This window comes from Suncus etruscus, chromosome 10 (genome assembly GCF_024139225.1).
Source record: "Suncus etruscus isolate mSunEtr1 chromosome 10, mSunEtr1.pri.cur, whole genome shotgun sequence".
Lineage (NCBI taxonomy): Eukaryota > Metazoa > Chordata > Mammalia > Eulipotyphla > Soricidae > Suncus > Suncus etruscus.
In genome coordinates, this window is record NC_064857.1 from 50,732,652 (window position 1) to 50,755,544 (window position 22,893).

Below are 22,893 nucleotides of genomic sequence, written 5' to 3' on the forward strand. Positions count from 1 at the left end.
AGGACCAAAGGTGGTTGGTTCGAATCCCGGTGTCCCATATGGTCCCCCGTGCCTGCCAGGAGCTATTTCTGAGCAGACAGCCAGGAGTAACCCCTGAGCTGTGTGGCCGGGTGTGGCCCAAAAACCAAAAACCAAAAACAAACAAACCCGAGTGCAGCCAGATGTGGCCCGGTAACAAAAAAAAAAAAAAAAAGAACTCAGAAATGAGAGACTGCTCAGGCCTACTGTAGGGTCATACTGGTTACAGTGATGCTTAAAGAAAAATATTAACCAGTATATATAAATCACACAGATGTGTTAGCTATAATCACAGCATACTACAGAAAAAAGTGGCAAAAAATTTAAATAAAAGAACTTGTGGGACCAGAAGAGAACTCAAGAGGCCAGGATGTGCTTTGTATGTAGAGGCCCTGCAGTCAATCCCAGACACAGGACAGTCCCTCAAGAACAGCCATGTGTGACCCTGGTGATGCAAGAACAGCCTTTAAAGATACAGTCAGTGATACCCAACTGGTGATGCGGAATTTATAACACAAATACTTTCTATTTTAAGTTCTTTACTATATACTTTATCAACCAAAATAATACTGCAATAAAAATAAAAATTGATATTAAAAATCTACTACCTGAACGTCTCTCTTGACTGGTTTCATTTTCTCTGCGATTCTATTCCTAAATTCAAGAAGAACTTCTTTACAGTCTTGGAGGTGGACCTCTGGTTCCCAGGTGTCGTCCTCTGAAGTATAACCCTTCCAACGAACTTTGTAAAGAACATTACCCTGTCAGATAAATTAAAAAGAAACAAAGCATATTACTAACTTCATTAAACTTCCAGAAGCAAAATGTTAAAAATTGATGGAGAACTTGAAAACTTATTTAAAGTGGAAGTCAGTCATTAAAATATGTTCATTTCTTCTTCTATGTTCCAGATACCAAAAATTGGGCTCTCCCTCTCTCTCTCCCCCTCTCTCCTCCCCCCCTCTCCCTCTCCCCCTCCCTCCCCCTCCCCCTCCCCTCCCCCCCTCTCTCTCTTTCTCTCTCTCTTTGGTTTTTGGGTCACACCCGGCAGTGCTCAGAAATTGCTCCTGGCAGGCATGGGGGACCATAAACGCCTTGCCTCCAATGCTATCTCTCCGGCCCCTGGGCTTTCTCTTTTTGTGATACCTTTGAAAAAAATCAATGAGTCAGGCAAATTCTGAGCACTTAGCCAGGAGTAACCCCTGAGCATCAAACGGGTGAGGCCCAAAAAAACAAACAAACAAAAAATCAATGAGTCACAGGGAATGGGGAGAAAACTCTACCAGTTGCATCTATTTTGGGGGGCGGGGGGGAGAGGGTGGTAAAACACTCTGTGGTGCTCAGAGGTCTGTGATCTCAGGGATGATCCCACACAGGGTTTGGGTACCATAGATGGTACTAGGGATTGAATCAGAATCAACTGCTTGCAGGCAAGCACCCTGCCTCTGCTGAAGCACCATCTCTTTGGCCCACACATTTAAAATATATGATCACTATAGATTTTATTAAAATACTGAAATAATACTATTTTTATCTTTCCTTTCACTCAGGTAACAAGTATTTGTTTCACTATTTTTCAAGGATATGGGTTTGAGTGGTCAAAAAACATTCCCTAAATTAATGGGCAATCCTCCGAAATTCAAAACCACTGCACAGATTCTGCTTTTACACATAGAAAGTTCATCTGATATCAGAGGGCATGACATGGAGGTGAGTACATATTCTGCTGTGCTCCCCAGGAGAGAAAAATCACTGTCTTTGGGAGAAAAAAATTTGTAAGAAATTTAGGTCATATTCCTATCATGATGGGGAGTTTGCCACTTATCCGAAGACCGGGTATGGCCTGAAAATAAGAACGAACAAAAAAGCTAACATATCTTGGGACTGGAACAGCTGCAGCCTTGCATGCAGCTGATTTGGGTTCAAACCCAGCATCCCTGAGCCTGCCAGGAGTGATTTATGAGCACAGAGCCAGGAATAACCCCAAGCACTGCTGAGTGTGCTCCCCACTAATGCTAACATATCTAAAGTGATTGAGCGACTCAATGCAATACTTAACAAAATTCCAAAAGCTCTGTGTGTTAAACCAGAAAATCCAAATCTCAATTTCTTATGTAATTACAAGAGGTTCTGAAGAACCAAAGCCAGAGAGACAGCATGGAGGTAAGGCATTTGCCTTTCATGCAGAAGGACAGTGGTTCGAATCCCGGCATCCCATATGAGCCTGCCAGGAGCGATTTCTGATCACAGAGCCAGGGGTAACCCCTGAGCACTGCCAGTGTGACCCAAAAACAAACAAACAAAAAAACAGAAAGAAAGAGAGAGATGGATGGAGGGAGGGAGGGAGGGAAGAAAGGGAGGGAGGGAGGGAGGGAGGCCCGGAAAGATAGCACAGCGGCATTTGCCTTGCAAGCAGCCGATCCAGGACCAAAGGTGGTTGGTTCGAATCCCGGTGTCCCATGTGGTTCCCGTGCCTGCCAGGAGCTATTTCTGAGCAGACAGCCAGGAGTAACCCCTGAGCACCGCTGGGTGTGACCCAAAAAACAAAAAAGAAAGAGAGGGGGGGAGGGAGGAGAGGGGAGGGGAGGGAAGGGAAGGGAAAAGGCAAAGAATTCCCTTACTGATAACAAAGTTTATTACAAAACTTCGATTCAGGGCCGGGTGGTGGCGCTAGAGGTAAGGTGCCTGCCTTGCCTGCACTAGCCTAGGACGATCCCCGCTGTCCCATATGGTCCCCCAAGCCAGGCACGATTTCTGAGCTCATAGCCAGGAGTAATTCCTGAGCGTGACCGGTGTAGCCCAAAAACCAAAAAAAAAAAAAAAAAAAAAAAAAAAACTTCAATTCAAAAACAGACACAAAAAATCCAAAAATGAGTCTATACAGATAGAGCTATAGTTATGGTCAATTGGTTCAAATAAGGATGCCCTGTCAACTTACAAAGGAAGTAAACTGTGCTGAGAAAACTTATTTTCATGTGCAAAATAATCAAGCTACCAACCTTACCTCACAAAATTAATTAATATACAATGGATCGGGCCCAGAGAGATAGCACAGCGGTGTTTGCCTTGCAAGCAGCCGATCCAGGACCAAAGGTGGTTGGTTCGAATCCCGGTGTCCCATATGGTCCCCTGTGCCTGCCAGGAGCTATTTCTGAGCAGACAGCCAGGAGTAACCCCTGAGCACTGCCAGGTGTGACCCAAAAACTAAAAAAACAAAACAAAAAAAAAAAAACAAAACAAAAAAAATATACAATGGATCAAAGACCTAAATTTAAAAGCTAAAATTTTAGGTGGCTCATAGGAATAAATCCTCAGGATCTTGATTTTGGCATCGGTTTCTTGAATATGACATCAAAAGAACAAACCCTCCCCACACACACAATCTGAAAATTACAAAACATAAATTTGCCATCATTAAAAAAAAATTAAAAGATATCTTGGGATCCCTGTGACCTTAAGGTCATGCAGCAGGAGGCTGAGACAGCACACATGTGGGCAGAACTCACTACCCCGTAAACACCACAACCATATCGCAGAGCCAGGAGTAACCCTTGAACATTGTTGGGAAGGGGAGAGAAGGAAAGAAGAGAAAAAAGGAGAGAGCAAAAGGAAAAAAGGGTAAGAGGGAGAAAAGGAATTTCTTTCTGTACACCAAAAGAAGAGTGATAAGGCAACCCATGTAACTGGAAGTAACATCGGCAGCTTTATAGATGGTAGTTTCATATTCAAATGAAGTACTGCAACTCAAAGACAAAGGTATATATCATCAATGTAAGAGTAAAGAATTTAGGGGTCTTGCACACGGCTGACCCAGGACGGACCTCAGTCCAATCCCCAGCATCCCAGATGATCCCCCAAGCCAGGAGCGATTTCTGAGCGCATAGCCAGGAGTAATCCCTGAGCATCACTGGGTGTACCCTCCCTCAAAAAGTAAAGAATTTAAAGCACTTTGCTAAAGATCTACATATGTTCAATAAGCACATGATAACACTCTAAAGATCATCTTTCCTAGGAAAATTAAATCAAAACCATGATAGTATTTCACATCCTCTAGATGGCTATAATAAATATAAGCAGGAGAAAAAAATGGTGAGGATGTGAAGAAAATGTAAAATGATTCCACTGTGGTGCTGGAGTGCTGCGCAGTGGTAGGGTGTTTGCCTTGCACAAGGCTGACCCAGGACGAACCGGGTTTCAATCCCCTGGTGTCCCATATGGTCCCCCAAGCCAGTAGTGATTTCTGGAGTAACCTGAGCATCACCCGGGTGTGGCCCAAAAACCCAAAAATGAAATAAAATTAATTTTGGGTACCTGGAGTTGGGAGTTGGAAGTACAAAAAACTTCAGAGTTGAAGTCGAAACATTTATCTACCAACTCCACAGCCTTGCTCCCTAAGCACTGCCAGGTGTGACCCAAAAACCACACACAAAAAAAAAGTTCTTCAAGAATCAGAGTCTTGGGTCGGAGATATAGCATGGAGGTAAGGCGTTTGCCTTTCATGCAGAAAGACGGTGGTTCGAATTCCGGCATCCCATATGGTCCCTTGACTCTGCCAGCGGCAATTTCTGAACATAGAGCCAGGAATAACCTGCCAGGAGCACTATCGGGTGTGACCCAAACAAACAAAAAAAAAGAATCTGAGTCTTAGGGGCATAGTGTAGTATATGAATGTGGTCCTAAATTACATATTTCGTTTTGTTTTGGGGACTATACCCAGTAGTTCTAATGGTTTACTCCTGGTTCTGTGCTCAGAGATCGCTTCTGGTTGCTGCTCTGGGGACCACATGTAACATTGAGGATCAGACCAAGTGCACACAAAGTAAGTCTTAATTTCTGTAGTCTTTCTCTACCCTGAACAATACTATTTTACTGAATCAAAACAGATATCCTAGTATGACACATCTGATGTTTTGTTTTGTTTTGTTTTGTTTTGTTTTGGTCATACCTGGTGATGCTCAGGGGTTACTCCTAGCTCTGCACTCAGAAATTGCTCCTGGCAGTTTCAGGGGATCATATGGGATACCAGAAATTGAACTCAGGTCCATCCTGGGTCGGTCGCGTGCAAGTCAAATGCCCTACCACTGTGCTATCTCTCCAGCCCTAACACACAATTTGAAATGAAAAAGTCTGAAAAATAGTGAGCTATGTATTCACCTTGAACTTCTAGGTCATAAAGAGGCTAAAGAGACAGTACTGCTAATATAGCACTTGCCTTGTATATGGCCAATTCAGGTTTGATCTCACAGCATAAGTACCATTAGGAGTGGTCCTTGAGCACAAAGCTAGGAATAAGCCCTGAGCACAGACAGGACAAAAGACAGAAAACCACTAAATTAAAAAAAAAATCTTTTAAACTTTCTTTTTTTTTTTTTTTTTTTTTTTTTTTTGGTTTTTGGGTATCAAAACGCAGTGGGTTCAGGGATTACTCCTGGCAGGCACAGGGGACCATATGAGATACCAAGATTCAAACCACCATCCATCCTGGATCAGCTGTGTGCAAGGCTAACACTGTTCTATCTCTCCGGCCCAAAAATCTTTTAAACTTTTATCTTAAATTTTAAAAGTAAATTGTTAAAAATAAAAATAGTGGGGCCAGAGCAATAGTACAGCAGGTAGGGTTTTGGGTACAGTCAACTCAGGTTCGATCCTGGCATTCTATATGGTCCCCCAAGCCCGCCAGGAATGGATTCCTAACTCCTGAGAATTGCCTGGTATGGTCCAAAACCAACTAACCAAACAACAACAGCAAAACTGACCAAATAAATAAAAAGAAATATTAAAAAGGGTAACATCAGAGGCCCGAGCGGTGGCACAAGCCGTAGGGCATTTGCCTTGCACACACTAACCTAGGAAGGAATGTGGTTCGATCCCCTGGCGTCCCATATGGTTCCCCAAGCCAGGGCCGATTTTTGAACACATAGCCAGGAGGGTCACCAGGTGTGGCTCAAAACCCCCCCCCCCCCCAAAAAAAAGGTAACATCACAATGAATCACAACAATGCTGGTTATTCAATGTTTTGGCTTTTCTTTTTGGTTTTTTGGGCCACACTCCGCAGTGCTCAGGGCTTATTCCTGGCAGTACCTGGGGAACCAAATGCAAGCAAGGATTGAGCCTAGGTTACATATGGGACTGGAGTGATAGTACAGAGGGTAGGGCCATTTGCCTGGCTGATCCAGTACCAATCTGGGGTTTATAATTACTTTCTTTTACTTCCATCATTTTTCCCCTATGGTGCTGGTTATTATATTATATATAATATATATTATATTACATATATAAGTATATATTATATTATAAATTCAGGTCATCATACATGCAAGGCATGGTTTTACCACTGAGCCATGTACCTAGCTTATTTCATAAGTTTGATGCTGTCATTCCCATAGGAATACACCAATTTATTTGGGTTTTTTTTTTGGGGGGGTGGTCACATCCAGCGGTGCTTAAGGATTACTCCTGGTTCTGGGTTCAGAAATCACTCCTAAGACTATATCAGGGATGGTGAACACACGAGGCTCCCGGCCAAAATGAATGCAGCTCTTTGCCTCTTATCATTTTGTATACTGTGGCTCTTTGCCAAGTTTGGATTTTGTTATACTGCTTCTGAGGAGGGACCTCTGAGGAGAGATCTCTGAGCACGGAGTCCCACCCCCTGGCTGCGTCATCCTGTCTCCCATCCCTCGGAAACAGTGGCACGGGCCAGCGAGGTGGGGGGAATGGACCCGTGTGTCACATGTGGTGTCACATCTTGCTGTTAGTTCTTAGTGTGGAGGATGCAGCACACCCTCACCATCACAGCAGGATTTTTACCCTCACTCAAAATGGCAAAATGCAATATGTGTTTAATAAATTATTGTTAAAATCAGATGTTTTTGTGTGAGTGTTTGTCTGTTTTGGCAGGTCACTGCGTGGCGTGGCTCTCTGACTCTCACAGTTTAAAATTTTGGCTCTTTGTGTCAAACTTGTTCGCCACCCTTGGACTATATTTTCTTTTTTTTTTTCTTTTTCTTTTTTTTTTTGGTTTTTGGGCCACACCCTGTGACGCTCAGGGTTACTCCTGGCTATGCGCTCAGAAGTTGCTCCTGGCTTCTTGGGGGACCATATGGGACGCCGGGGGATCAAACCGCGGTCCGTCCTAGGCTAGCGCAGGCAAGGCAGGCACCTTACCTCCAGCGCCACTGCCCGGCCCCTGGACTATATTTTCAGGGATCATTTCTATAGTATGTAACTCAGTGGTCTCAAACTCAATTTACCTGTGGGCCGCAGGAGGCAAAGTCGGGGTGAGGCAGGGCTGCATAAGGGATTTCGCTTACCGAATATTCGCAATAAAAAAATCGCTTTAGTAAGAAAAAAAAATCACAAAAAGTCGCATCAGGGGCTGGAGAGATAGCATGGAGGTAAAGCGTTTGCCTTTCATGCAAGAGGTCATCGGTTCGAATCCCAGTGTCCCATATGGTCCCCTGTGCCTGCCAGGAGCAATTTCTGAGCATGGAGCCAGGAGTAACCCCTGAGCAAAAACCACAAAAAAAAAAAAAAAAGTCGCATCAAACATTTGCATACCCTGAACGAAACAGCTTGGGGTATGCGAATGTTTAATGTGATTTTTTTCCTTACTAATGCGATTTTTATTGAGATTATTTGGTAAGCGAATAATCACGAATACTGCGATATTTGAAGGCTGGCCGCGGGCCACAAAATGTTGTACGGAGGGCCGCAAACAGCTCACGGGCCTCGAGTTTGAGACCCCTGATGTAACTAGAAAAGTTTCTCTGATCGTGTAGAGCACTCGAAGCCACGAGAAGTCAGAGTGTCCTCTCCTGACTGTGAGGTGTTGTTTCTGCAACTGCCTTTTGGTCATTGATGATCATTCTCCCTTTCCTCTGGAAAGGATAGAGGGAGAGGATGCAGTCTGAGTGGAATAGAAAAAAAAAGAAAAAAAATAAAATAAAATCACTCCTGGCAGGTTCAGGGAACCATATGGGATGCTGGGAATTGAACCCGGGCCCATCTCAGGTCTGCCTCGTGCTATCATAGCTGTGCTATCACTCCAACCTCCAAACACACCAATTTAGATGCCAATGTGTACCTGAGATCACTTAACATATGGAAAATATGAAATTACAGAATGGTCTGCTTGCAACAAGAGCTTACTAAACCTTCTGCCAATGACTCAATGACCTTATTGGAGATAGAATTTTCACTAATTTGCTTGTTACTCACTGTACTTATTTATTTCTTTTTCTTTTCTTTGGGGTGGGGGCATACCCGGCGACACTCAGGGCCACTCCTGGCTCTGAGCTCAGAAGTTGTTCCATGTCGGCCTGAGGACCATATGATATGGGCTGCCAAGGATCAAATCTGGGTCCGGGGCCGGGGAGGTGGCGCTAGAGGTAAGGTGTTTGACTTGAAAGCGCTAGCCAAGGAAGGACCGCGGTATGATCCCCAGGCGTCCCATATGGTCCCCCCAAGCCTGGGGCAATTTCTGAGCGCTTAGCCAGGAGTAACCCCTGAGCATCAAACGGGTGTGGCCCTAAAAAACAAAAACAAAAAAATTTCCCAGAGCCAGAGAGATAGCATGGAGGTAAGGCATTTGCCTTGCGTGCAAAAGGGCGGTGGTTCGAATCCTGGCATCCCACATGGTCCCCTGAGTCTGCCAGGAGGGATTTCTGAGCGTAGAGCCAGGAGTAACCCCTGAGTGCTGCTAGGTATGACCCAAAAACAAACAAACAAAAATTTCCCCTTGGGGCCAGAGTGATAGCATGCCTTGCACGCAGCTGACCCAGGATAGACCTGGGTTCAATCCCCAGGCGTCCCATATGAACGCCCAAGCCAGGAGTGATTTCTGAGTGTAGAGCCAGGAGTAACCCCTGAGTGTCACCGGGTGGCCCAAAAAAAACAAAATAACAATAATAACAACAACAACAATAATAATAATAATAATTTCCCTTTTAAACTAAAGCCATTTGCATACCTTATGACTAAAAAACTTTCCAGTCTTGGGTATGTTTAATCAGGAGAAATGTGCAAAATGCATCAAAATACCTATATTTACCATAAAAGTTCATAAAAGCATTATTTATATTAGTACAAAATTGCAAACTAACAGTGGTAGTAAAGATAGTTAATATATTGATATATCAGTATTTCTATGCAGTAATAAAGTTAATCTATAGCTCTAAAAAGTGCATTAACAGCTAAAATTGAAAACAAACTACAGAGGCTGGAGAGATAGCATGGAGGTAAGGCATTTGCCTTTCATGCAGAAGGTCACTGGTTCAAATCCCGGCATCCCATATGGTCCCCTGTGCCTGCCAGGAGCAATGTCTGAGCATGGAGCCAGGAGTCACTGCCGGGTGTGATCCAATAACCAAAAATAAAAAAAAAAAAAAAAAGAAAGAAAGAAAGAAAACAGGGGCCGGGCCGTGGCGCTGGAGGTAAGGTGCCTGCCTTGCCTGCGCTAGCCTAGGATGGACCGCGGTTCGATCCCCCGGCGTCCCATATGGTCCCCCAAGAAGCCAGGAGCAACTTCTGAGCGCATAGCCAGGAGTAACCCCTGAGCGTCACAGGGTGTGACCCAAAAACCAAAAAAAAAAAAAAAAGAAAGAAAAAAAAGAAAACAAACTACAGATTACTGGATTGAAAAAGACAACAGTTCCAAACAACATGGATTAACCTAAAACAGAGGTCAAGCAAAACCGTAAGTTAAAAAATATATAACTACACAAAACCTTTAAATGAAGAAAATAATGTGGAATGTATGTACAGACGGAGAAATGCAAAGACACCTAAGGAACTAATTATCGTACTGTTATTCTGGGACCTGGAAGGGGATTCAGAGGGGCTTAGCAGGGTTAGCTGGGCTAATTGGTGCTAAATGGGTGGGGGGTCATCCCATGATAACTCAACTTGTGATAATCCACTAAAGCACAGATAGGCAGAAATGAAAAAATAAGTCCCAATTTGGGGAGGGGTTTGGCCACACCCAGAGGTAAAACCTATTTCGTAACTTAGGGATCACTCTTGCTTGGCAAGCTCAGGAGACACTATGGGATGCTGGGGACCAAATTTGACCAACCGTGTACAAGGCAAGAAGCTTACTCACTAGAACTGTTCTGGCTCCGTAAACCCAAAATCTTTATTATGTAAAAAAGATCTGTAAACAACAAATGACATCTAGTAACCCCAAGAGATGACTCAATGGGTATGCAGTAGGCCCTGATTTGACCTCTACCACACAGGTGGTCCCCAAGAATTGTAAGGAGTAGGCCCCAACCACAAACCTAAAAGTGGCCCCTAAGCTCTGCTATCCCTGATTCTCAAAACAAACCATACTTAGCAATAAAAATATGGCTTATATATAGGGACCTACCTGGGCACATAAATATGTATGTATATATATATAATACATACATACAGTTCTATCTACCTATCTAAATACATTGAAAATGTCTTCAAGGAGGCTGGAGATATAGGAGAAGGGGGAAGGAACTTGATGAGGCTGACCTCGATTTAGTCCCTGGGATCCCAAATAGTTCCTGAGCACCACTGAGAGATTCAGGGATTCAGAGCCAGGAAACCTGAGTCTTGCTCACTGTGTCCCAAAATAAAACAAAACAAAAGATTTCTGCCCGCCCCCATGCCTTCGATCCCTGACTTTGAATGAAATAAGGTTCCCCAAACCCTACTAGAGGTGATCCCTGAGCAAAGAGGCAAGAGTACGCCCAGAGCACCCCTGGTTGTGACCCAAACACACACACACACACACACACAAAAACCCAAAAACATTAATCCAATCCTCTTGGCAACCATCACAGCTACGTCTGGAACAGAACATACAGACAGGGGAGCTCATAAACAAGAGAGTGTCACAAGAGTGAGTGTCTTTTTTTTTTTTTTTTTTTTTTTTTTGGTTTTTGGGCCACACCCGGTAATGCTCAGGGGTTACTCCTGGCTATGTGTTCAGAAGTTGCTCCTGGCTTGGGGGACCATATGGGACACCGGGGGATCGAACCGCGGTCCGTCCAAGGCTAGCGCAGGCAAGGCAGGCACCTTACCTTTAGCGCCACCGCCCGGCCCAAGAGTGAGTGTCAACTCTGTAATAATGCTGTCCAGTTCTGCTGAAGGGTTTTCCTCAGAGCAGTAGAGCATTCAGGCCATTACTTCAAAGAGATAAGGAAGATAGAGAGCACCCCCCATCTGGGAAAATTGCAAGCAACAGAGACCCTGCCTTGCTGTCAGCTTCATGAGGGATGGATGTGCAGATTGACGGGAGGTGATGATCATTCTCTGCAGAACCCGAGGCACATGTCAACTGTCAACTGTCTCTCTAAGACCCAGCAAGTGAATGTAGAAGTGGTGAAAAAAGCTGCTTACAAGTTAAGCTTATAAGACCGAAGCGACAGGACAGTTTGAGGAGCGTTTGCCTTGCACTCAGGCAACCCAGGTTCAATGACCACCATTCCATAGAGCCCCCCTGAGCACCTCCAGGAGAAATTCCTCAGTGTAGAGCCAGGAGTGTGGCCCCCAAACACACAGGATAAACAAATGAATGTGTGCTCACGGAGTCCCATGAGATACTACAGTGGGGGAAGGTGCTTGCACTGTAGGCAGCTGGCCAGGCAAGGTTTGAAGGTGCCCAGAGCCCTGACAGGCGTGATCCCTGAGTGCACAGCTGGAGTAAGGCCTGAGGACCACCAGGTGTGGCCCCCAAACACACACACACACACACACAATTTATGATTCATTACTAGTACACTCGATGTATATACATACTATAGAGAAAGAGCCAGGCCCGAGAACTCCAATTGTCACTCCACTTCCTATCACTACTCCCCCCACCCCGTCCCTCACTTTCACTGTGGAAGTTCGACCACCGAAGCATCTTCACTGAATGCCTCTGAACGAGCTTGTGAGGTCCTAGCCAGTGCCCCCCAGTTCACTGGCATGGAGAAACCATCACGGGAACGGGTGAGTTATTTTCCCGAGGGGCAAGGAGTACTCTGGCATCCATCCTAGTGGGCTCTGGGGAGGCGGTACGTGGTGACGGGGATTTGCACGGCAGTCCCCGACCCGACACCTTAACTCTGAGTGAGCCGGTTCTGACAGGTCTCAGTGCGGGTGATGCCGAGAGTCGCCTTTGGGGGGGCAAAAGAAATCACACAAAAAACGGTCCCGCCATTGGGCTGGCTTCTCGCTCGCGGGATGGAGGAACGAACAAGCGCCCTGGTTGGCGCTGGGGTGCTCGAGGCGGGCCCACAACACCGAGCCCCAGCGAGCGAGCACAGGGGTGCGCCAGGGGCGGCGTTTCAGGCGAGCCCCGAGCCCCGCCGGGCCGCGCCTCAGCCACGCCTCCTCAGCCCCGCTCACCGTCGTCGGCCGGGAAATGGCGCCTCCGCCGCCGCCCGCGCCCACCGTCCGCCCCCGCCCGCCCGCGCACGCGCCTGCGCCCGCGCACGCGCCTGCGCCCGCGCCCGCGCCCGCGCCCGCGCGCACCTCCTCGGTCTTCTCGTCCAGGATCTGCTCCACCTCGAACACGTCGTCGCCGTCCGCGTTCTCCACCTGCGGCGCGTTCGCCTCCGCCGCCCCCTCAGGCTCGCCCGCGCCCACCCCCGGCACGGGCGCCCTGGCCTCGTCCTCCGCCGCCGCCGCCATCGCGAGCGACTGAGACCGCGGGAGACCCAGCGCGCCTCGCGACCGAAGCAAGGATTAGGGACGCAAGACAGCCGCGCCCGCGCGCAGCTTGGCCTCAGGCGACGCCTCCGCTTCGGCTCGGCCTCGCGCGCGACGCGACGTGCCGCGCGTGACGTCACACGGCGAAGGGAGAGAGGCCAGCCAATGGGGGCGAGGGATTCGGGAGCGACGCGCGCGCGCCAGCCAATCGAGATCAGGCGGGCGGGCGGGGTCGCCTCCCGGAAGCTGGTAGGCGGGCCCCGCCCGACTGGGCCCCCGGATGGAAGGAAAGGCGGCGGGGAGGGGCGGGGGAAGGGCCCGAAGGGAGCAGGGACGAGGACTGGAAGCTTTGGGAGAGGTCGGGGTCCGCGGTGGGCGGGGCCGGAGCTTTATGGGATAAATTGGAACGGAGGTGGGCGGACCCGGAGTCTTTGTGATCGGGCGGGGACCGCGGTGGGTGGGGCCGGAGCTTTATGAGATAGGGCGGGACAGAGGTGGGCGGGGCCAGAGTCTTTATGATAGGGCGGAGACGGCGGTGGGCGGGGCCAGAGTTTTATGAGATTAGGCTGTGGGCGTGGCCAGAGCCTTTATGATAGGGCGGGACAGCGGTGGGCGGGGTCAGAGCCTTTATGATAGGTCGGAGACCGCAGTGAGTAGGGTCAGGGCTTTATGGGATAGGTCGGCACAGAGGTGGGCGGGGCCGGAGCTTTATGGGATAAGTTGGGACCGAGGTGGGCGGGGCCGGAGCCTTTGGGATAGGGCGGGGACCGAGGGTGGGCGGGGCCAGAGCGTCACAGGGTAGGTCGGGACAGCGGTGGCGGGGCCAGAGCCTTTATGATAGGTCGGAGACCGCGGTGGGCGGGGCCAGAGTTTTATGGGATAGGCGGTACGGCAGTGAACGGGGCCAGAAATCTTTGCGATTGGTCGGGGACCGCGGGTGGGCGGGGCTTATTGCACGTGGATAGGATACGTGACTCAGGGTTGCTTTTGGGCTGGTCGGATGCGCCTCCCCGTGGTACTTGGCCGAGGCCAAGGCGGGGTCTTGGCTGAGGGAGGGCGGGGCGGCTCCTGGCTGGGTTCTTTGCTCCTGCTGCAGTGCTCCAACTCCTGCTTTCAACTGGTAGCTCCAGTTGACGGCCCTACTGCAGGGCTTGAGCTGGGCAACTCAGTCTCCTGCTTGCAAGGCCGACGTGAGCAGCTCTGCTTAAGAATGATCCAACAGGGCCCGGAGAGATAGCACAGCGGCATTTGCCTTGCAAGCAGCCGATCCAGGACCAAAGGTGGTTGGTTCGAATCCCAGTGTCCCATATGGTCCCCCGTGCCTGCCAGGAGCTATTTCTGAGCAGACAGCCAGGAGGAACCCCTGAGCACCGCCGGGTGTGACCCAAAAACCAAAAAAAAAAAAAAAAAAAAAAAGAATGATCCAACAGATCCCTTTAGAGAGGCTCACCAGATCTTGTTTGTTTGTCGTTGTGTTTTGTTTTTATTATTGTGTGTGTGTTTGTGTGTGTGTGTTTGGTTTGGGAGCTACACACCAGGGTTAGGGGATGGCCCAGAGCCTGGCCTGGCACTGACCTTCCAATCTGCTGGTTGGGCCAATTATTGCAGGGAGTGCCTTGCTGAGTGTTTGGGGGAAACCCCGACCCCAAATCAACGAAATAAATTTAAAATAAGTGAAAATATCATCAACAAAAAGGTTGATGGAAAGCTCATTCTTGTTTCAAGAAAAATATCTAGCATATCAAGAAATGATATAAAAGCATAATGTTTCATGAAAATCGTTTGAGATGATATAACCATTATAGATAAAACTATTATTATGGGGGCTGGAGAGATAGCATGACCCAAAAACACCATTTGCCTTGCATGCAGAAGGACGGTGGTTCGAATCCCAGCATCCCATATGATCCCCAAAGCCTGCTAGGAATGATTTCTGAGCGTAGAACCAGGAGTAACCCCTGAGCGGTGCTGGGTGTGACCCAAAACAAAACAAAACAAAAAACAACAAAAAACAAACAAAACTATTATTATGGAGGTGGGGGTTTCAGCCTTACCTTGCAGTGTTTAGGGCTTACTCTTGGCTCTGTGCTCAGAGATCACTCCTGGCGGTGCTCAAGGGAAACATATGGAGTACCAGAGATAGAGTTCAGGCTTTACTACATGCATGGAAAGCATTTAACCCTGCGTTATCTCTCCAGCCAGAAATACTACAACGTATACGAAAGTCTCTACAAATCTTTCATTGGAAACATAAATTCATACTGGAAGTCTAGAGGTGAGTGTGAACATTGTAAAAGTAGAACCAGACGGTGTGATTCCTAATCCTTAACCTACTCAGGCTTTTAATCTAATTTCAAGTTTCCAAGAAATATGAGGAAAGAAAAAGGAAATGAGACAGATTTAGTATGTGGGACAGTGTATAGAATGCAACAGATGCAGTTTTATCAACAAGTCAAAGCAAAAAGCAAAGTAAAGCCTTCTAAATTTATGGCAATCTGACATCTTTTAAATCCTGATAGAGCCATATAATTTTCTCTGCCTTTAGTACTTTTGAGGGTTTGTGTATGTGCCTACTAAACAATGCTCAAAGAGTCAAGAGCCACTTTCCCTAATACTCAGCCATCCAAGCCAAATGTTTCTATGCTGGAACCCACAATGCAAAGCTGCAATGGCTCAGCAGTGTAGGAGTCTACAAACTATCAGGGATTAAATATACTCCAATCCTTTCTGCTATTTTCTTGGCCTTGCTTTTATGTGTTTTTTTTTTTTAACCAATGAACTCAGGTATATTCATTGTAAAAGTTTCTCAGGGCTAGATAGAGAGTACAGTAGGTAAGGTTTGCACACAGCCAAACTGGGTTTGATCCTCAATACCCCATGTAGTCCCCTGAGCCCTGCCCTAAGTGATCTCTCAGCACAGAATCATGGCAAGCCCTGAGCTCTGCTGGGTATGGCCCCCAAACAAAACAAATTTCTTATTTAAGAAATAGGAAAATAAGGGCCAGAGCAACAGCAAAGCAGTAGGGCGTTTGCCTTCTTGCACGCGGCCAACACAGGATGAATGGTGGTTTGATTACTAGCACCCCATATGGTCCCCCAAGACTGCCAAGAGAGACTTCTGAGTGCTGCCGGGTGTGGCCCCAAAACAAAACAAAACAAAAAGATTAATATTTTAAGGGGGCCGGAGAGATAGCATGGAGGTACGGCATTTGCCTTGCATGCAATGGTTCAAATATCAGCATCCCAGATGGTCCCCCATGGCCTAACACGGGCAATTTCTGTGAGCAGAGCCAGGAGTAACCCCTGACCGCTACAGAGTGTGACCCAAAAACAAAACAAAACAAATGGTAAAAAAAGATTAATATTTTTGTTTGTTTTTTGAGTCACACCCGGCAGCACTCAGGGGTTACTCCTGGTTCTACCCTCAGAAATCGCTCCTGGCAGGCTCGGGGGACCATATGAGATGCTGGGATTTGAACCACCATCCTTCTGCATGCAAGGCAAACGCCTTTCCGCCATGCTACCTCTCCGGCCCCAGATTAATATTTTTATATTAAATGTGATGTAAAGTGATGTGTACTGTATTGCTGTCACAGACTGGATATGAGGGGAATCCATGGCCAAGAGGTCATGTTATTAGTTAGTCCCTGGATGGATGGATGATTCAAACTAGTCCAGTTGAACCATACAAATCCTGACAGAAAGTGGGAGCACTTAGTCAAAGTCTGGAAATGGGGGATTTGAGGCAGTAATTTATACACGAGATTGGCCTGCAAAAAAGATGTGGTCTTCTGGTTCCTAACGAACATGTGACTTCAGATGCTTAATTTATTTTTCCATTTTGTTACACAAAACCATGAGAAATAACTCAGCATAAAGTTTTAGGGCAATGCTTGTTTGCTCTTTGTAAAGAAGACTGTCAGACTGACCTCCTTTTGCGTTGAATTTGATGAAGATTTGAAATTCGATTTTTCCTAAAAGCAGCAATTAAAATATGAATACAGAAAATACAAATATGAATTCAGATCTCTGCAAGATACATTTCTAGAATTGGATTCCTTATTAGAATTCAAAGATCAAGGAGAATAGTAATTTAAGGTTTGATGACTAGTGTGAATTTTTTCTTTGCCTTTAAGTTTCTTTTTTCTTTGGCTTTTGGGTCACACCAGTGGTGCTCAGGGGTTACTCCTGGCAGGCATGGGGACCAATAGGATGCCGAATTTGAACCTCTGTCCATTGGTTGGCTGCGTTCAAGGCAAACGCCCTACCGCTGTGCTATGTCCGGCCCCCCTTCTTTTTTTTTGGTTTTTGAGTCACACCCAATGATGCTCAGGGGTTACTTCTGGTTCTGTGCTCATAAGTCGATTCCAGTAGGCATGGGGGACTATATAGAATGCTGGGATTTTTCAGGAAGCTCACCACAAAGAGTGATGAGTTTAGTTAGAGAAATAACTACATTTTGAACTTTCCTAATAATGAGAATGTATGAGGGAAATGGAGAGCCTGTTTAGAGTACAGGCGGGGGTGGGGTGGGGAGGAGGGAGACTTGGGACATTGGTGAGGGAATGTTGCACTGGTGATGGGTGGTGTTCTTTACATGACTGAAACCCAAACACAATCATGTATGTAATCAAGGTGTTTAAATTAAAAAAAAAAAAAAAAAAAGAATGCTGGGATTTAAACCGGGGTTCATCCTGTGTTGGCCACGTGCAAGGCAAATCCTTACTGCTGTGTTATTACTCCAGTCCCTGCCTTTAAGTTTCTTATAACAGTATGTCAGAACCTTTGGATAACAACACACACTCTGCTTCTGAAGAATTATCAATATTATCAATCTTTTAAATCCTGTAACTACTTTAATCTAGTAAATCAAGAAAACACAGTTATCTTCAGCAATCTTATTGAGCAAACAAATGAACAAGGCCAAGATCTGATTGATTTCATGATAGAAACATCAGAAGCCCATTTTCAATTAAGATGATTTATTAATTATTTGGGGGCCAGAGATATAGCACAGCGGTAGGGGATTTACCTTGCATGCAGTCGATTCAGGACAAACGATGGTTCAAGTCCTAGCATCCCACATGGTCCCCTGAGCCTGCCAAGAGTAACCTTACCAGGTGTGACCCCCCCAAAAAAAATTATTTAAACAGTAAGAGGAGGAGTAGAAAACAGCAAAGATGCCAGCTCCCCATGGTCCATGTTGCACCCCCTAAAGGGGACAGGTATCGCAGTATGTCCTGTGGGGTCCATGGTTGCTGAAAAGCTAATTTTCGGTGGAGCAGGTACTGGAGTATGGGTAGCTGAATTCTGAGCTTTCTGCTTCATTGGCAGTGGAAGGTGATAAGGATTTAATACTGGTCTTCCAGGAAAATAAGGGTGCCAAGTAGGAAAAGTTCTGTCAGTACCTCATAAGCCCCCCATCCCTTAAGGACCACAAGATGTCCCAGTGGCTCCATTAGTTTTGTAATTCAAGCCCAGAAAAAGCTAATGCCTCCTAGAAAGGATATTGAAAGTCACTCCAAAGGAAGGCAGTGAGGGAAAGCTCTGGAAGAAAATTCACAGGCAATGAGAAAAGTGGGTTCAAGGGGAGGATAAGCAAACACTGGAGCTCAAACAAACAGTGGTGTTAGGCAAGTGAGGAAATGACCTGGAAATAGCAGTGAGAGGTGGGGGTGGAGTAGGGCAGGGGGAACCAACTCAAAGAAGATTCTAGACCTAAATGGAAGTATAGAACTTAAAATTTCTGAACAGAGTCTAGATGAGAATTTCAATGCCACACATAAACGAAGATCCATGAAAGAATCACTGGGGCACGTCTAGCTTGTTCCTATCAAGAGATTTGCCAACCAGCAACCCCATGGGGAGGAAGCTGACTGCAGCCTGTCTGGCAATTTAGGACCCAGAAGTGGGCTTAGATGAGGCTACATCATATAGTGCAAAGGCCTCTTTCTTTTCTGCTTGTCTAATCCTGCCCAGTTAATTCTCTACTAGCCCTCTAAAAGGGGAAGTAAGTTTCCAGGACCACCCAAATATCTTAGAATATTTAAGCACAGGGTGAGATATATGGCTCAATGGTAAATTGTGTGAGGCCCAATTCAGTCAAAAAAAAAAAAGTATAAAATGATTTAAACCAAAAAAATCTGCAATACTGTCATTTAAATTTTATTGTAGTTTGTTCATGCATTGAAACAGTTCTATTTTTATTTTAGGGCGACCATTGCTAAATTGAATCAAATCATATTTAAATTTCATTACTTAGATATCCATTAATGTTTGATTATTTAATACATTGAAACATGATGAAAATATGAAATACAGCTTCATTTGATTAAGCCTTGCTGTAATTAAGAACTATGAAGAGGTGAGCAGTGCTTGTGGATTAGATCTCAGTAGTTGTCTGGTGGCTGAGTCCCAATCTTTACCCAGCTCAAGTCGTTGGCAGATAGATGAATATTGCCCTTCAGTTCTTCTTACCCATTCACTTGCTTTCTTGATTTTCTCAAAAGCCCAAGAAATACATCTAGGCAAAAAAAGTTTCTATCAGTTTTAGAATATAATTACAGATGCCATGTAATATGGTCCCAAATCAAGGACATTATATTGAAGAAATTAATTCAAATGTTAAACTTTAATAAAAGCCATTCTCCTTCACATTTCATAGAGATTCTTATACTTGATGTAGTGTTTTGAACACATACAATATATTTCTAAGTATGTTTTATCTACTCTACCACTCCCAGCTTTTGCTAGCTTTGTTGCTTTCTTTGACAGTACCAGGGAAATGCAAGCTTTTACTAGACTCTATATATGTTTATTAAGATCCTCTTTCTGGGACCAGAGTGATAATATGTGGTTAAGACATTTGCCTTGCATGTGGCCGACTCGGGTTTGATCCCTTGCATCCCATATGGTCCCCTGAGTACTGCCAGGAGTAATTCCTGAGTAAAGAAAATCCTTGACCGGGGCCGGGCGGTGGCGCTGGAGGTAAGGTGCCTGCCTTACCTGCGCTAGCCTAGGAGACGGACGCGGTTCGATCCCCCGGCGTCCCATATGGTCCCCCAAGCCAGGAGCGACTTCTGAGCGCATAGCCAGGAGTAACCCCTGAGCGTTACCGGGTGTGGCCCAAAAACCAAAAAAAAAAAAAAGAAAAAAAAAAAAGAAAATCCTTGACCAAATAAGTCCCTCCCCGCTATACATATCTCTATTCTTATTTTTGTTGGTTTTGGGCCACATCTAGCAGTGCTTAGGGCTTACTCCTAACTCTGTGCTCAGGGATCACTCCTAGATGGATATGGGGAACATATATGATGCTAGGATTGAACCTGGATTGGCTGTGTGCAAGGTAACTGTCCTACCTGCTGTATTATACCACCACTTGTAGTGCTTGGGATTTGAGCCAGATTCAGCCACAAACAAGCAAGTCCCTTACACCTGTTCTATCTTTCTGGTCTCTCTTCCCATCCTTCTTGATATAAATCCTATACATTCTTTTAGAGCAAGCTATTCTTTTAATAACAAAACTTTCTATTCTTTCCCTTTCTACTATATGCTCAGTTTGATTGGTTACCTGAAGAATACCTGAGGGTCTTCCATAAATTTGACCTGCATTTATCATGCATTCTATCATGTAAAAATTTACTAGTAAAATATGCACAACACAAAAACTTTAAGCGTAGCCAGAGAGACAGTATAGAAGGTGAGGCATTAGCCTTTCACATAGCTGCAGTGGACCCTGACTAAAATCCTGGCATCACTGATGGTCTTCTAAGCATTCCAATGGGGCCACTCCAGAGCACAGAGCTAGGAATAGCCCCTGAGCACTGGCAGGTGTGTGCCTTAACCTCCCATCATAATATCCCTCCCCAAATCAAAGCTTGTATCCATAAAATGCTGTAGAATAGTCAAGACCATTATTTTTATTCTTTTTTTGTTTGCTTTTGGGCCACACCTGGTGATACTCAAGTTTACTCCTGGTTTTGCGCTCAGAAATTGCTCCTGGCAGGTTTGGGGGACCATATGGGATGCAAGGGATTTAACTCCGGTCGGCCGTGTGCAAAGGAAATGCCCTAACCACTGTGCTATCATTCCAGTCCCCTCAAGTCTTTTCAAGACTCAAAGAAAATATGATTGGGCCTGGAGAGATAGCACAGCAGTGTTTGCCTTGCAAGCAGCTGATCCAGGACCGAAGGTGGTTGGTTCGAATCCCGGTGTCCCATATGGTCCCCCGTGCCTGCCAGGAGCTATTTCTGAGCAGACAGCCAGGAGTAACCCCTGAGCACCGCCGGGTGTGGCCAAAAAAGAAAATCTGATTATCATTAATAAACTACTTCACATTTTGTTTTATCATGTTAGAACTTGTCTCAGTGTTTAAAATAAATGCCTAAGTTTTAGGGGCCGGAATGGTGGTGCAAGCAGTAGGGCGTTTGCCTTGTACATGCTAACCTGGGAAGGACCTCGGTTCTATTACCCGACGTCCCATATGGTCCCCCAAGCCAGAAGAGATTTCTGAGCACATAGCCAGGAGTAACCCCTGAGCATCACCAGGTGTGACCCAAAAAGCAAAACGAAACAAAACAAAAAACCTTAAGTTTTAAAGAAAATTCCTGGGGTAAGCTTGAAATTCTGAAATTCTGTCTTCCTGATTTCTCTCCCCTGTAACTGGTGAGAAATCAGGCCAGACAGGTACAATGTAGTAGTTAACAGCTGAGAGCAAACTCTAACTTGTAGTTACACATTATTGACTATGTGATTCTGCATAGTTTTTATTCAAACTGGAAATCTCAGGAAGCAGCCATTATTCAGCAGACTGAGCATGTACTTTGAGTGTTCAATCCTGCACCACATGATCCCTGAGCACTGCTGGATGTGGTACCCAAAACAGAAAATTACAAACGAGGGGCTGGAGTGGCTAGCCTTATGCCTACTAGCCTAAGACGGACTTTGGTTTGATCCCCAGTTTCCCATATGGTCCCCCAACCCAGGAGCAATTTCTGAGCATATAGCCAACAGTAACCTGAGCGTCACCGGATGTGGCCCAAAAACCATAAAAAAAAAAAAAAGGAAAAGGAAAACAAATGAACAAAATCAAAGTGTGGGGTGGGGGTTGAGGTATAGTACAGAGTACAGAAGCTAAGGCACTTGCTCTCTATGTTGCCAACTTAGTTTGATCCGTAATTCTGTATATAGCCTTCAGTCACTGCCAGCGGTCACTCCCAGAGAGCGACAAATAGCCCACAGTGAGACATAGCTACAACCCCCCCCAATTTCCCTAATTATGATCTCAGTTATAGCTCAGAGAGTTTGTTGTTGAGATGAACAAATATATGCATTATTCATATTATTGGAATAAAGGGCTCATCCTGAAGAGACCTGAAGAGAGGCACTGTGTTAGTCTTCAGACTAGGGTTCAGGATCCAAGAAATAGCTTTCTTTCTACACAGCTATCTGAATCTGACTTCAAGTGATCCCAGAATCCTAAATTTGAACCTGAAGTTTCAGGTACATGTTAAGCTGTATTTGTCAAGGTCAAATTTTAGACCATATTTTCTTTAGGACACCATTTGATTGTTTGATGTAAACATTTAAATATTTCTGCAAATCTGAATATGGGTTTTCATTTGTATTCCCATTCCAGGTCCTGGAATTGTTGAGGTATTAGTAAACTATAATAACAAATACTATAGTTTACTAAAAAAAATAGTTTACCATAAAAACAACTAACAAAACAAAACACAGAATGGATAAATTATCGTAAAAAGGCACTAAATCAGCACCCAAATCTGGACTCTAATGCAGGTTCTACCTAAACATTCAAGGCCTTTTTTTGAGCAACCTGAGAGGCAAAAACAAAAACAAACAACAAATAATCAACAACACAGAATTTCCCAATAGTGGTGCTTATGGACACAGGCAAGGTAGTACTTATGGACACTCTGTCTCTCGAAAGATTTAAATGGAACTGAAACCTGCCACAATCATGTTTGTAATCAAGGGGTTTAAATAAAGATATTAAAAAAATGGTACAAAATGTAGGTGAATCAAATTACCCGAAAAGAGAAGCATCATCCAGTTTCATCAGTGCTCTGATTCCCGCTTGCTCCAATGTGAGGCAAAGAAATTGCAGCACCAGAAAAGTGGCAATCAGGTCCAACAGACACTCTCTTCCTTTTGTACCTAAAAGTAAAAAAAAAAAACAAACAAACC

The 22,893-nt window shown here is 45.5% G+C and overlaps 2 protein-coding genes and 1 pseudogene across 2 annotated transcripts in view; 1 reads left to right on the forward strand and 2 right to left on the reverse strand.

Moving 5' to 3' along the window:
- MPHOSPH8 (M-phase phosphoprotein 8) overlaps positions 1–12,669 on the reverse strand; it is a 52,455-nt gene extending 39,786 nt beyond the window's left edge. Inside the window, exons 1-2 of the mRNA XM_049781638.1 lie at positions 12,511–12,669; positions 627–779 (exon numbers count right to left, since the gene is read on the reverse strand). Coding sequence (XP_049637595.1) covers positions 627–779; positions 12,511–12,669 — 312 coding nt within the window. The remainder of the gene's footprint in view (positions 1–626; positions 780–12,510) is intronic.
- LOC126021384 (uncharacterized) lies at positions 7,752–7,936 on the forward strand (annotated as a pseudogene).
- A 6,167-nt stretch (positions 12,670–18,836) lies between the features above and the next one.
- The window catches only part of PARP4 (poly(ADP-ribose) polymerase family member 4), an 89,883-nt gene continuing 85,826 nt past the window's right edge, over positions 18,837–22,893 (reverse strand). Inside the window, 2 exon segments of the mRNA XM_049781639.1 lie at positions 18,837–19,210; positions 22,737–22,863. Coding sequence (XP_049637596.1) covers positions 19,042–19,210; positions 22,737–22,863 — 296 coding nt within the window. The 3' untranslated portion in view covers positions 18,837–19,041.